Source organism: Trachemys scripta, chromosome 8 (genome assembly GCF_013100865.1).
Source record: "Trachemys scripta elegans isolate TJP31775 chromosome 8, CAS_Tse_1.0, whole genome shotgun sequence".
Taxonomy (NCBI): Eukaryota; Metazoa; Chordata; order Testudines; family Emydidae; genus Trachemys; species Trachemys scripta.
In genome coordinates this window covers 89,623,830-89,635,987 of record NC_048305.1, presented here as the reverse complement: position 1 = coordinate 89,635,987, position 12,158 = coordinate 89,623,830, and the positions used below count along the sequence as shown (strand labels likewise).

The 12,158-nt window shown below is 40.7% G+C and overlaps 1 protein-coding gene across 3 annotated transcripts; it reads right to left on the bottom strand.

Annotated features, from left to right (window-relative positions):
• Positions 1-3,258: 3,258 nt before the first annotated feature.
• Positions 3,259-11,925, bottom strand: LOC117881758. Of its 3 annotated transcripts, XM_034779410.1 has the most exons (5): positions 11,708-11,925; positions 9,669-9,819; positions 7,191-7,386; positions 4,341-5,489; positions 3,259-3,678 (listed from the first exon to the last, which is right to left on the bottom strand). In XM_034779410.1, exons 3-4 carry the CDS (start codon positions 7,257-7,259, stop codon positions 4,347-4,349), a joined length of 1,212 nt encoding a protein of 403 aa, XP_034635301.1. In that variant the 5' UTR covers positions 7,260-7,386; positions 9,669-9,819; positions 11,708-11,925; the 3' UTR covers positions 3,259-3,678; positions 4,341-4,346. The 3 variants fall into 3 exon arrangements, with proteins under 3 accessions (XP_034635301.1, XP_034635300.1, XP_034635302.1); XM_034779409.1 differs by having other exon boundaries at positions 3,259-5,489; XM_034779411.1 differs by lacking the exons at positions 7,191-7,386; positions 9,669-9,819; positions 11,708-11,925 and adding an exon at positions 6,744-6,822 and having other exon boundaries at positions 3,259-5,489.
• Positions 11,926-12,158: the final 233 nt, after the last annotated feature.

Genomic DNA, 12,158 nt, shown 5'->3' with positions numbered 1-12,158 from the left:
AAAATATGGAGTGAAACATCACACTTATGTTCACTGAATTTCATCTTGTTGAATGCAGACCAATTCTCCAATTTGTCAAGATCATTTTAAATTCTAATCATGTCCAACACAATGTATGCAACCCCTCCCAGCTTGGTGTCATCTGCAAATTTTATAACCATATTCTCTCCTCCACTACTATCCAAGTCATTAATCATTTTGAATAGTACCAGACTCAGGACTGATGCCTGTGGGACTCCACTAGATGAGCCCTCCAGTTTGACAGCAAACAACTGATAAGTACTCTTTGGGTAGGTGGGTAGGTCTACACTTACTTCCTGGTTCGGCGGCAGGCAATCGATCTTCTGGGATCGATTTATCGCGTTTTGTCTGGACACGATAAATCGATCCCGGAAGTGCTCGCCGTCAACGCCGGTACTCCAGCTTGGCGAGAGGAGTACGCGGCATCAACGGCGGAGCCTGCCTGCCGCGTCTGGACCCGCGGTAAGTTCGGACTAAGATACTTCGAATTCAGCTACGTTATTAAGAGACTGCTTCAGAGCATCATAGTTTGAAGTTAATCAGGCCCTGCTTTCTTGAATACATCACATTTATCTAAATATTCTTTCAGCTCTTCTTTCTCTATTTTGCCTTGCATTCTTTCCCCCTAATTGTTAGTATCAATTGTGTTAAGCATCTGGTCATCGTTAACCTTTTTAATGAAGACTGAAGCAAAATAGAAGACAATCTCAGGGCGGAAAAAGGTGTGCAGGACAGCTGGCAGTTTCTCAAGGAGACAATATTAAAGGCACAACTGCAAACTATTCCGAAGTGAAGGATAAATAGGGAGGATAGTAAGAGGCCAATATGGCTCCATCAGGAGCTCTTTAATGACCTGGAAATCAAAAAGGAATCCTATAAAAAGTAGAAATATGGACAAATTGCTAACGAGGAGTACAGAACAACACAAAAATGTAGGGGCAAAACCAAACAGGCTAATGCACTAAATGAGTTACACCTAGCAAGGGACATAAAAAATAATAAGAAGAGGTTCTTTAAATACATTAGGAGCACCAGAAAGACAATGGAAAGTGTAGTTCCGCTACCTAGCAGGGAAAGAGAGCTAATAACTAATGACATCAAGAAGGCTGATGGGCTAATGCTTCCAGTTCTTCCGGTTTATTCCCCATATTCCTTGCATTTGTGTATAAACATCGAAGATGTTAAACAGATTCCCCCACTGATTTCCCTCTTTTTGCTCCTATGACCCCATTGTAATTTTCCACATCCCCCTCAATATCTAGCTCTCTGTTAAGGTCACTTCTTTTTATACTCACCTGCCCTCTTTGAACCTAGTTTAAAGCCCTGCTCACTAGGTTGGCAAGCTGGTGCACGAAGATGCTCTTTTCCTCTGTAGTCAGGTGGACCCCATCTCTCCCAGCAGACCTTCTTCCTGGAACAGCAGCCTGTGATCAAGGAAGCCAAAGCCCACACATTGATATCATCTGTGCAGCCATGCGTTCATCTCGAGGGTAAAGGACCAGGCAGGGCCATGCACATCCTAAACTGGGAGGATGGCTAAGATCAGAACCTACACTCCTGACCCTGGAGACACTGCCGATCTGCTCAGGGTCATACCTGGATGAGCAGCATGGGGGAGTGGTCAGAGGGATGGATGAACCTTGGTAAACTTTGTGTAACATTTCAGATGCAGGCTCCAGGCAGGCAGCACACCTCCCAGGACACTATGTCAGGTCAGCAGATGGATGCCTCCATCCCCCTCAGAAGGGAGTCCCTGACCACCAGCATCCTACACCTCCTCCTGTTGGGTGCAATGGCCATGAGCCTCCCAGCTTTTGGGGCAAATGACTCCTCCTCCTCAGCCACTGGGGTCTGTTCCTCATCTCCTGTTGCCAGTACAGCATAATAGTTCTTCATCTCAATGCATGGGGGGATCTGGGTGGAGAGTGGAGCACTATCTATTGCCTGAGGTGGCCAGCAGCTAGTCTCCTCCCCAGCAAGCAGCCATTCTCCTTCCTACGCTGGTGCCACTGTAGTCATCTGTATTCAGCTAGCATCCTCCATCCCAAATGTTTCCATGTGCAGCCTGTCCTGTCAATGAAGTCCTTGTGCTCCTAGATTAAATGCCGGTGAGCCATCTCCTCCTGCAGCTCTTACCTGCTTCCTGAGGGATTCCACCAACAGACACCTCTCACACCAAGTGGTTCCCCCTGCCTGGCTTTAATCAGCAGGGACATGCAGGCCACATTCCTAGCAAGTCGAGACCAGGGCCTGGATGGAAGCCTCCAGGGTCAGGATGCCTCTCTGGTAGAGGGCCCCACAGGTGCAGGCAGAGGAAGAGCTGGCAGTGATGTTGTCAACACACCATTTTCGTCCCATTGTAGAGTACCTGCAAATTAAGGAAAACACCACACAATTTATATCCCTGCCTTCCTCAGCTGACTAATTCCCTTAGTATCCCAGCTGCCTTTGCCTTACCAACCACGGCCCTACAAACAGTTGGAATCTGCCTCTAATCACTGGCCTATCCAATCAAAACTGCTCTTCTCTCACTTCAAAGAGGCCTGCTAGAAGCAGGTGATAACTCATCTAACTGCAAGGCAACCAAGTCTAAATTTCAAAACACAGCAACGAGCCCAGTCCTATCAAATTCAATAGCAAGTTCCCAGCACCGGAAATGCTCCTCTTTCACTCCCCAAAGTTAATCAATAACAATAAGACAGAAGTGCCCCAGAGATACTCACCAGATGGTTAACTCCAGTCTTCCAGCTGCCTTCCTCTCACCAGCCACCAGAAGCCTGCAGAGGTGCTGGGGTTGTAGTGAGAGCTGGGGGTGAAATATAACATGCTGGTGGATGGAAGGATTGTACAGGGCAAGAGGAAGGATTTGCATGGTGTTGGATTTAGAATATATTGAACAATTTTAAATCTAAAAGAGCCTTCAGCTACCAGCATGAGTGGAGGGGTGTCTCGGTTTGGGCATTCAATGGTGATCCATCCACATTTACAAAAATAAATCCATAGTTTTCAAAAATACATACAAAGGCAACAGGGATGTTGGGCAGACAAAGATATATTTTGGAGTCTAAATAGTTGACTCTCTTTGATGCAGCAAGGTCAAAGAGAACATGAACTTTGCTACTTTGACACTTTACAAGAAAGGTTGCATAGCTTGGCAACAAGCATGTGGGTGGAGCTGTGTGAACTTAATTAAGGAAATTAAAAAAGAAAAAGACAAAATGACCCCAACATCAAATCTGTTCCTCAGTAATTTCATTTATAGGCAAAGCATTACAAATACAGTGTTTACATGTACAAACACATCAGCTCAGTTCAGAAACCAAATGAGGTGCTCAGGTATGTTGCATGTACTCTAGCAATGTAAGGAGATAAAGCCAAGGGCCCATGGACTTGCATCACCATTTAGGCACGTAATGATTGGAAGTGTGGGGTTCTTACATGTTGCTTACTGAAAGAGTTATAGGAGTGAAATTGCATGTCTATTCAGAAGTTCAAACTATCAGGTCTGAGTACAATGTGTAAATTTAGTTTCATCTGGTAAGATATCTTCTAAGTAGCATGATGAAAATCTCCTGCATTCATTTCAGTTCCAAACACTTCCCATATGGAGACAATCTATCCCGCTGAAAGCCTTTTCTTCTTCTTCTTTTTAAGTGCCTGTGATTTAATATTAGCTGAGAATAAGTGAATCAAAGTAGTCATTAGTCTACGCATGTTGTCTACAATGTATTTTATGGAGAACTCCAGCCTAATCCAATATTGCTAAATATTAAAAGCCTAATTCCACTAAATACAATTTTGTTAACATTGCAAGGGAGGACTTGGGCTAGAATCTTGAAATATACAACATAGATGATAAGCAATGTGAAATTCACAGTACTGGATGTTGTAAGATTTTTTAAATCTATGCAATAAATTAAGGAAGAAAGGTGGATAATACTCTAAATACCTTTTCTCTCTGTATTTAAAAGTAAAGATAATATCTTAATGCATTAAAATGTTCACACACAAAGTCATTCAGGATTTAAAAGAAGTAACTTCTGTGCTTGAAATAGGAGTTTAATGCTTCTTATATGTGCCTAGTAAAACCATTGAATAAAGGCCTATCAATTATCGTAATTTTTAAGAGACACACATCCCCTTATAATTGCTATATCATAATTCATTGTAATGGCAAACATCTCATGGCTTACATAAGTTCATGTACAGAATAATAGCTGTTCTGAGAAAAAATTACCATAACATCTAGATTGGCAGATGCATTCATTTCAGAAATAGATCGATCCCATAAATCTTTGGTAGCCCATTGTTAGACATACCATCAGTTAATTGTAACGACTGGTGTCCTTTGGAGTATCAGTGTCGTCTGTAAATTCAGCATCAACTTTTTTTATCCTGAATTCTGAGGCATCACATTGTGCGGTTGGTATACTAATAATTGGATGATTGAAGTTAACAGGTAATGATGCTGGACGTTCAGGTAGCATTGCTTTTTTCTGGGGCTCAGGGCTGTTGTCTGGCACTGCATGTGAATTTTTCAGTGATGCTGAAGATCTGCGAATGCTCCAGAATTCCACAGTATTATCCCATTCTTGGCCTTTCCTACTATCTATGCAATGTTCCTTATTATTTAGCTTTATCTCAGCTGATGTTTCTTCCTTGCAAGAAGCTGGTTGAGAACACCTGGCAGGTTTGGATACTTCATTGTTCTGACTAAGTGGAGGTTTTTCCTTAAAACAAGCCCCAGACAGAATAATCCTTTTGTTTTCCAAATGATCACGTTTCATTGAGATTTTGTGAAATGACTGTGAATTGACATTTGGACAGTCAGGTATTTTAATAGGTTTTGTTATGGATATATAATCCAACTGTGATGAATGAGCCAACCTGCCTTTTTTATGAAGCTGGGAGGCCATGGTTAGTGGCTTGCTGTAAGAGCCGTGAGATTTAGTGACGGTTGCTGCATTTGCTTTAGCAGATTGGTGTGCTGCAGCTTTTGGGTTTACTCCAAATATAACAAGGCCATCAGGGTTACATTCAGCCCTTGTTGCTGAAACATTCCTGTCTTTTGATGTAAGCTTACTGATTGGTACTTCAACATCATGAAAGCTACCAACTATTTTCTGCACAAAAGTTTTTTCCTTCTGTGAATCTTTTAAGCTCCTACTTTTTCCATCTGAAGATAAAATATGAATAGTGATTTTCCGTTTCCCGGATAATGTTCTTTTTAGCTTTTTATTCCCCTTCACAGCTACATTAAAAGTATTCTTTTCTTCCTTTCCAACTAAGGCAAGGGCATAATCGCAGTTGTTTTGTAAAACTGAATTTGGATTTGTTTGTACCTCACCATTTTCCTTTTCTGAGTCATAAGACACTTTATCTCCATGTAAATGCAGCCACCTCTTCAAAATAAAGTTTTGCATATATTCTTCTTCAGCATAAATGATGGGGTATGTTTCACTCACTTTCTGTAGGAAAAAAAATGGAACTTTAGTTTGCTCCTTTCTTACTGATATAGTTTCTGAGATATTTGCATAAAGAAGGCCAAGAATATATTGAAGATGCAGAAATATATAGGATCAGATCAGATAATATAGCAAGATATCTCACTAACAGTCACATGGTGCTGATATCCACATAAACTGTATTTATCGTACATTTTTGACACTTGTTTCTAGCCAAAGTAGAGCGTGAGTATCCACGTACAATACAGAAAACTGTAGAAAAAACAAAAAAGAGATACATAGAGGTCCCAGTGGAAGGAAAGACCTCCAGAGTTTTTTGAAATCTTTACATAGGTCTGAAAAAAATAGCCAATAACTCCAGAAACAGAAAATACCACAGCAAGTGAATTCAGGCTTCATGGCTAGAGTTCATTCAGGACATGTTTGATGCAAGTTAGCTCAAACGTCAATCCTAAAGAAGTCTGGTCAGACCACGGGGTTCAATTGCCAACATAAAGCACAAATTGCATTTTACTAGGCCTTAAAATTAATCATGAAATCTTAAGCCTTAAAGCACTGTGAATGTGTGTATTTGTCCTTACTCCTCTTTACTGAGGGACTAGTACCACATCGGTATTCATCACCAATTCCTCATCTCCTTTCCTATCTGCATGCTAAGCAGGTGCCCTATTCCCTTTCCTTTATCAAAAAAGCTTCTCACCCATTATTGGGTGCCAGAATGTGCTGCTACCCACCCCCCCAACCATCTGCAGCCTGCACTACTTTCTCGCTTTGTTGCTTGCTCTAAGCCAGTTCCTCCCTGTTGCCAGATCCCAATAGAGGTCTCTTCCCTCACCCTGCTGGTTTGCAAACTGAGCAGGAACTGGCAGCAGATCATGTCAAGTGTGCTGGAAATGGGATCAGGTTGGCTCCTTCCAAGAGTCCTAATTTACCCTATTCTTCAGGGGCTAAAAATTGCACTCACTCCCTTCTCTCCAGACAGCCTTCAACTGAGAGCGTAGGACACTGGCCAGAAGCTAAGGTGTTAGACATATGATGTAGGGCAGTGACTCTCAACCTTTCCAGACTATTGTACCCCTTTCTGGAGTCTGATTTGTCTTCTGTACCCCAAGTTTCACCTCACTTAAAAACTACTTGCTTACAAAATCAAACAGAAATACAAGTGTCTCAGCACACTATTACTGAAAATGGCTTACTTTCTCATTTTTACCATAGAATTATAAAATAAATAAACTGGAATGTAAATATTGTACTTACATTTCAGCGAATAGTATATAGAACAATATAAACAAGTTGTTGTATGACATTTTAGTTTGTACTGACTTCGCTAGTGCTTTTTTACATAACCTGCTGTAAAAGTAGGCAAATATCTAGGTGAGTTGATGTACCCTCTGGAAGACCTCTGCATATCCCCGGGGGCACATGTATCCCTGGTTGAGAACCACTGATCTAGGGCGGAATCCTGGCAAAATCCCCATTGACTTCACTGGGGGCAGGATTCCACTCCTGCTAAAAGTTACTCTGTATGCATACTATTCCAAATACGGATAATGAAATAGCAAGCTATTATTGTAGGAATCTCAAGTGTTCAGAAGTCTGGTCTTATTTCAGAATAGAATATTCTTTTAATAGCTGCATGCAGTAGCATACGAGACCCGTTGTAAACTTTACCAAACACAACAGGGACGGTAAACAGGACATTACCATCACCGGCCTGGGAGATTTTGCTTTTGGAGAGCCCACATTGATTATTTTGGCATTTGGTTTTTCCATTTCCTCCTCAATAGTCAAGGAGATGAGGTTTTTCTTTTCTTCTGAAGCAGATTTAGACAGGTGAAAATTATTCTTCCTTTCTGTTTCTTCAAGATTAAAAACACCTTCTTTCAGAGGAGCTTCATTTCTTAAAATAAAGAAGGCCATAGTTAAACAAGTGATGATGCAGATAGCTGCTTGTTACTTGAAACATGTTCAGACAACAATGTTTTAAAAGCAGGTATGGGCATTCAGCTTAGGATATGACAACACTTCATGCTGGAAGTGTAATTCCCACCTCGGGTGGACGTGCGCATACTAGTTTTGATTGAACTAGCATGCTAAAAATAGCAGTGTAGCCACAGTGGATGGGCTAGCTGCCCTGAGTATAATCCTGTCCCAGACCCTTGGTACTTAGCCTGTCCACCCATCTGCACCTCTATGGTTACACTGCTGTTTTTAGTGCACTGCGTTATCAAAGCTGGCGCACCTACATCCACCTGAGCTGAAAATTATACCTCCAGCTCCAGTGCAGACAGCTTTTCCTGAAGGTTTTGCTCATCATGAGAATTGCCAAATATCAGGCTGCAAAAAGGAGAAAGAAATAGGCTTTGTGGAAACGCACAGGCAGAGTTTCAAAAGAGCTCAGTGCCCAGCAGCGCCCATTGTGATACTGAATGTAGGTGCTGAGCTCTTTTGAAAACCTAGCCCTTTGTGAGTACAGGTTTGTTAACACAGAACTATCTTATACACGTATGTCCTTTCCTGATTCAACCTGCTCGTACTGGCGACCTGTGTTGCACAATTGTCCTATCATGGGCTGCCACTGAGTTCTCCTGGGGGCACAGCTTAATGGGGTCCATCGACCCCTTCCATGGCTCAGGGACGTTGTATGTCCTGCAACAGGCTCAGACATTACCTCTAAGGTCCAGCAGGGTCTGGCATGACCATTTGTCCCCATGCTGATTCAAGCCATGAGATGCAGAGCTCTCATGCTAACAACCCCCATCTCAGATACATTGAGAATGGTCTGTCAGACAACTCACTTTAAACATGGGCAGCTGAGGTGACTCACCTGATCTAATTCCTTCTCTGCCTTCCCCTTTAATCAGCAAAGACTGCCCACCTCTCTGGTACACAGAGCAAAATCAGCTCAACACTTACATGCAGTTGGGTCTGAATGGGGTATAACAATGGCTCAACAGTGCACAGCAACACTAGGCAACAGCTTAGGAGAGGTGAAGAATACCATAACCAGGTGAAACTGCAGGGGCAACGTAAGTAGGCAGACGGCAATTACTTGAGTTAGAATTTGACCAGGATTCCTAGGTTAATGTCTTTGTCCTTGCAAAAGTGCCAAGGGGATCTTTGATGACCAGCATGACTTGTCTTTTAAGCTTTACAATAAAAATGGCACTTTAAGCAGCACAGGGCTTCTTAGCATCATCCAGGGGCATTGGTTCAGTACTGAGAGCTACCCACTGAATTGCTAGTACCACTTCCTGCTTCGTCATCCTAGGCACTCTTTGAAGTTCTCCACTCCAACTACTGCCCAGGCCTGACTTTACTTGTCTTGTGAGATCTAACTGGGTAATAAGGCAAGTCATTGACTGTTGGGATGCCACACAGTAGGTCATTCAGAAAGTAATTCAACTTAGATTTGCAGTATTATTTACAGTCTGTCAGTAATTACCTTTCTTTCAGACCATCTAATGGCAAATGGCCATTTACACAGACTCTGATTTTATTGTCTCTCTCTAGCTGTTGAGCAACGAATTTGCCAGCTTCCCCATAAATACTGTATTGCGCTATCTTGTCCCCTGAAAAGACAGTGAGTTTTGTATGTGATATGTATATGTGCAAATAAGGGAGATAAAAGTTACTTCTCATAGGCTGCTGTTGGAAAATAGTATAAGCGTTAGGTATTATAAAGCACATGGGAGAGCTTCAGCAAATCCCATCAGTGGTCTAAACTGACCAATCCTGGCCTACAGCTTTGCAGAGAGGGTGTCTTATGTTGTCTTCATCTTTGACAATATGGTGCTGCAGCAATAATACATTCAGCCATAAGGATTTCTTCTTCAGAACAAGGAATTCAAGACGGTAGCAGAAGTGTGGCAGGTCACATAGAATTTCCCATCTTAGGGAACATTGCACATTCCTACAGTTACTCACGTTTCTGTTTTTTTCTTAAACTGATGTCATAAAAATAAAATAAATAATTAAAGAAAAATGTAAGTTGAACAAGTTAGAATTATGCACATTTAATAGCTCATTTAAGCAGGATGTGTCCTTTTACTCAATTGTCGCTGCTAATTTCTCCAAGTAAAACTTTTCTTCTAATTCGAATCTAAGGCAATGCAATGCTACTGGTAAATCTCCAGGTATTTTCCTCAACAGTAGATACATAAGGATTTCACTGATTCTTACCAATTAAAGCTGTTAGAAATGACTCGTCACTCTGACTATTGGCACTTTTAGGAGGGCACCAATGAGAAGTGTCCATATGGTCAAGAGTAGATGGTAAATGGGCTTGGCTATCTTGCTGACAGAGGACATCCAACTTCAAAACATTTTCAACCTGGATATGAGGAAGTAAGTGTACATGTTAACATCATATCATATTTGTAATGAGCCACCATTAAAAATATAACCCTAACATGAAAACTTTTAAATTATCTTCATGGCAAATAGTATGTTAGAAACTTTAAATGATCATGCATTTAAAGCAAAAAAATCATAGACAGAATAAAACAAAAAGATTAGAAAGTGTAGCATTTGTGTAAAATGAAAGAGCCCAGTCACTTGAATTATAAATAAGAAACAGGAACTGTTATACCAGATCATTGCATAACCATATATACTAAACTCATGACAGAATCTGACTGCCCAATTAAAGTAAGTATCCACAAATGTGGATCGCTTATACAGATTTTGTAGATTTCATATTTAGAGACAGGTGCTAGGCTCAGATATGTGAGCAAACACTGCCTACCTAAATGAAAAAGAAAAAAAAATCCACAATATTGCTTGTGTGCCTAGTATAAAAATAGCTGTTAAAAAGTCAGTATTTGCCAGTAGATACCCATAGGATTATAACTGATATTTCCTCTTTTAAGTATAGGGATAAGGTGTGGCAGCTTAGATATCACTATGTTGTAGCTATTGGCAAAATGTTACGTATTCTTTAACTACATACTGATGCACATCTGAAATTGGAATCTGGCCTTTACCCTGAAGGAAAATCCTTGGGTGTATCAGCGTTCTGAAAGCAGGAACTAGTTGTTATAGCTCAGAGGGGAAGGAAAAAAATCTAGCTATGCCAATCAGAATGTATTTAGCCACAAAGGCTTATAATTATGTTGAACAACAAGAACAAAGCTCCACGCCTGCCCCTTTTACCTTCTTCTCCCCTGCCCTGTCCCTCACCCCCTTCCCTTGCCTTTTCTTTCCATTTAGCTCATCCTCTCCTAACTAAACCCAACCCCCCCAAAACTCTGAAATTAATATGACAATTATTGCCATCGCATTGTTCATATCCTGCTTGTGTGTTTTTCCCCTTTCCCCCACTCTGTCCGTCTTGTCTATTTAGATTCTAAGCCCCTCAGGGGAAGGACCTTCTACTAAGCACCAAGCACAAGACAGCCCCATTCTTGGTTGGCCCTTCGGCACTGCTGTAATAAATATGATTAATAATAAAAGCTAATTGTTTATTACAAGAAATATTTTGTTTTAGTGCTCAGTAGGAAGAAAGCTTATTTTTTCACTTTTAGTTTGTTCCATTGGCATATTTTTTGGCTGTCTGGTCCACCTTAAGATATTTACCTTTACTGTATGCAGCTTGTGTTATATTAATGTGGCGTTCATGCAAGAGAAGCATCTATTCCAGGAATGCCTCTACCAAGTCGCCCCATAGTCACATGTTCACTCATTTTTTCAGGCTCCATTCCAGCAAAACATTTTTCAGCACTGATCACTTCCCTGAGTTTACAGTTGACGTTTATATTGTATGTACATCAAGTTCAGAACTTTCTGCAAGATTGCCTCACCTTGTAGCAATCTTGCTTTAGCATTTATTCTAAATACCCTCAAGTTGTTATGTTAAATTATACAAAATAAAATGTTTTAATTTTTGCAAAAGGGGACACAGCCATGAAAAATTTTGAAAAAATTATGTTTCACTAGAAAAAAATTGTGATCTGATTTCTTGCAGAAAAAAAAGAACTAACTAACTAGCATCTCTAATTTGCCCCTCACTATGGTGAGTGATTTTCATGGATATCTAGATTACAACCAGAAGAGGAATTTTCCCTGAGACACCTCTTTCTTCCATACCCCAAAAGATGATGTAAACCATCCCAAGAAGAAATTAGTATCGGTTTTAAAGCATGTGTAAATCTGGCTAGAGTTAAGACAGCAATGGAGAGTATTAGTTAGTAGTTTGGGATTAAGATGAGAGTGGAATTTACCTCTGAGTTCCACTTTGGTCTTCTGTGAACTTTTGGTCTAAGACTAGCAGGTTTTACTTTTTGGTTTAGTTTTAATGAAATAAAATCTTCTTTTAACGTGTGCAGATTCTCTATGAATTTAGGAATAATTTGAAGAGATTATTATAGTGCAATATTTTAAATTAATAGGTTACATTAGAGGTAAATTAATCATTAAAATAAGCAGCCACATCAAGCAAGGAAACTGCTGAAGGGACAGTGATTGCATGTAATGTTTTGCTCCCTTGCAATGATGTAGCAGATTTACCCTGAAACACTATTTTTTAAACAGAACCGTTCTGACTCATTCACATACAGCACTCCTTTCATCTGTGGTTGTACCAGCACATTCTGAGATTCCGCAACACATATCTTATAATGCTCAGTACTGTCTCCAGGAGCAAGGGCTTTTTGCTCTTTTCCTAACACAGGG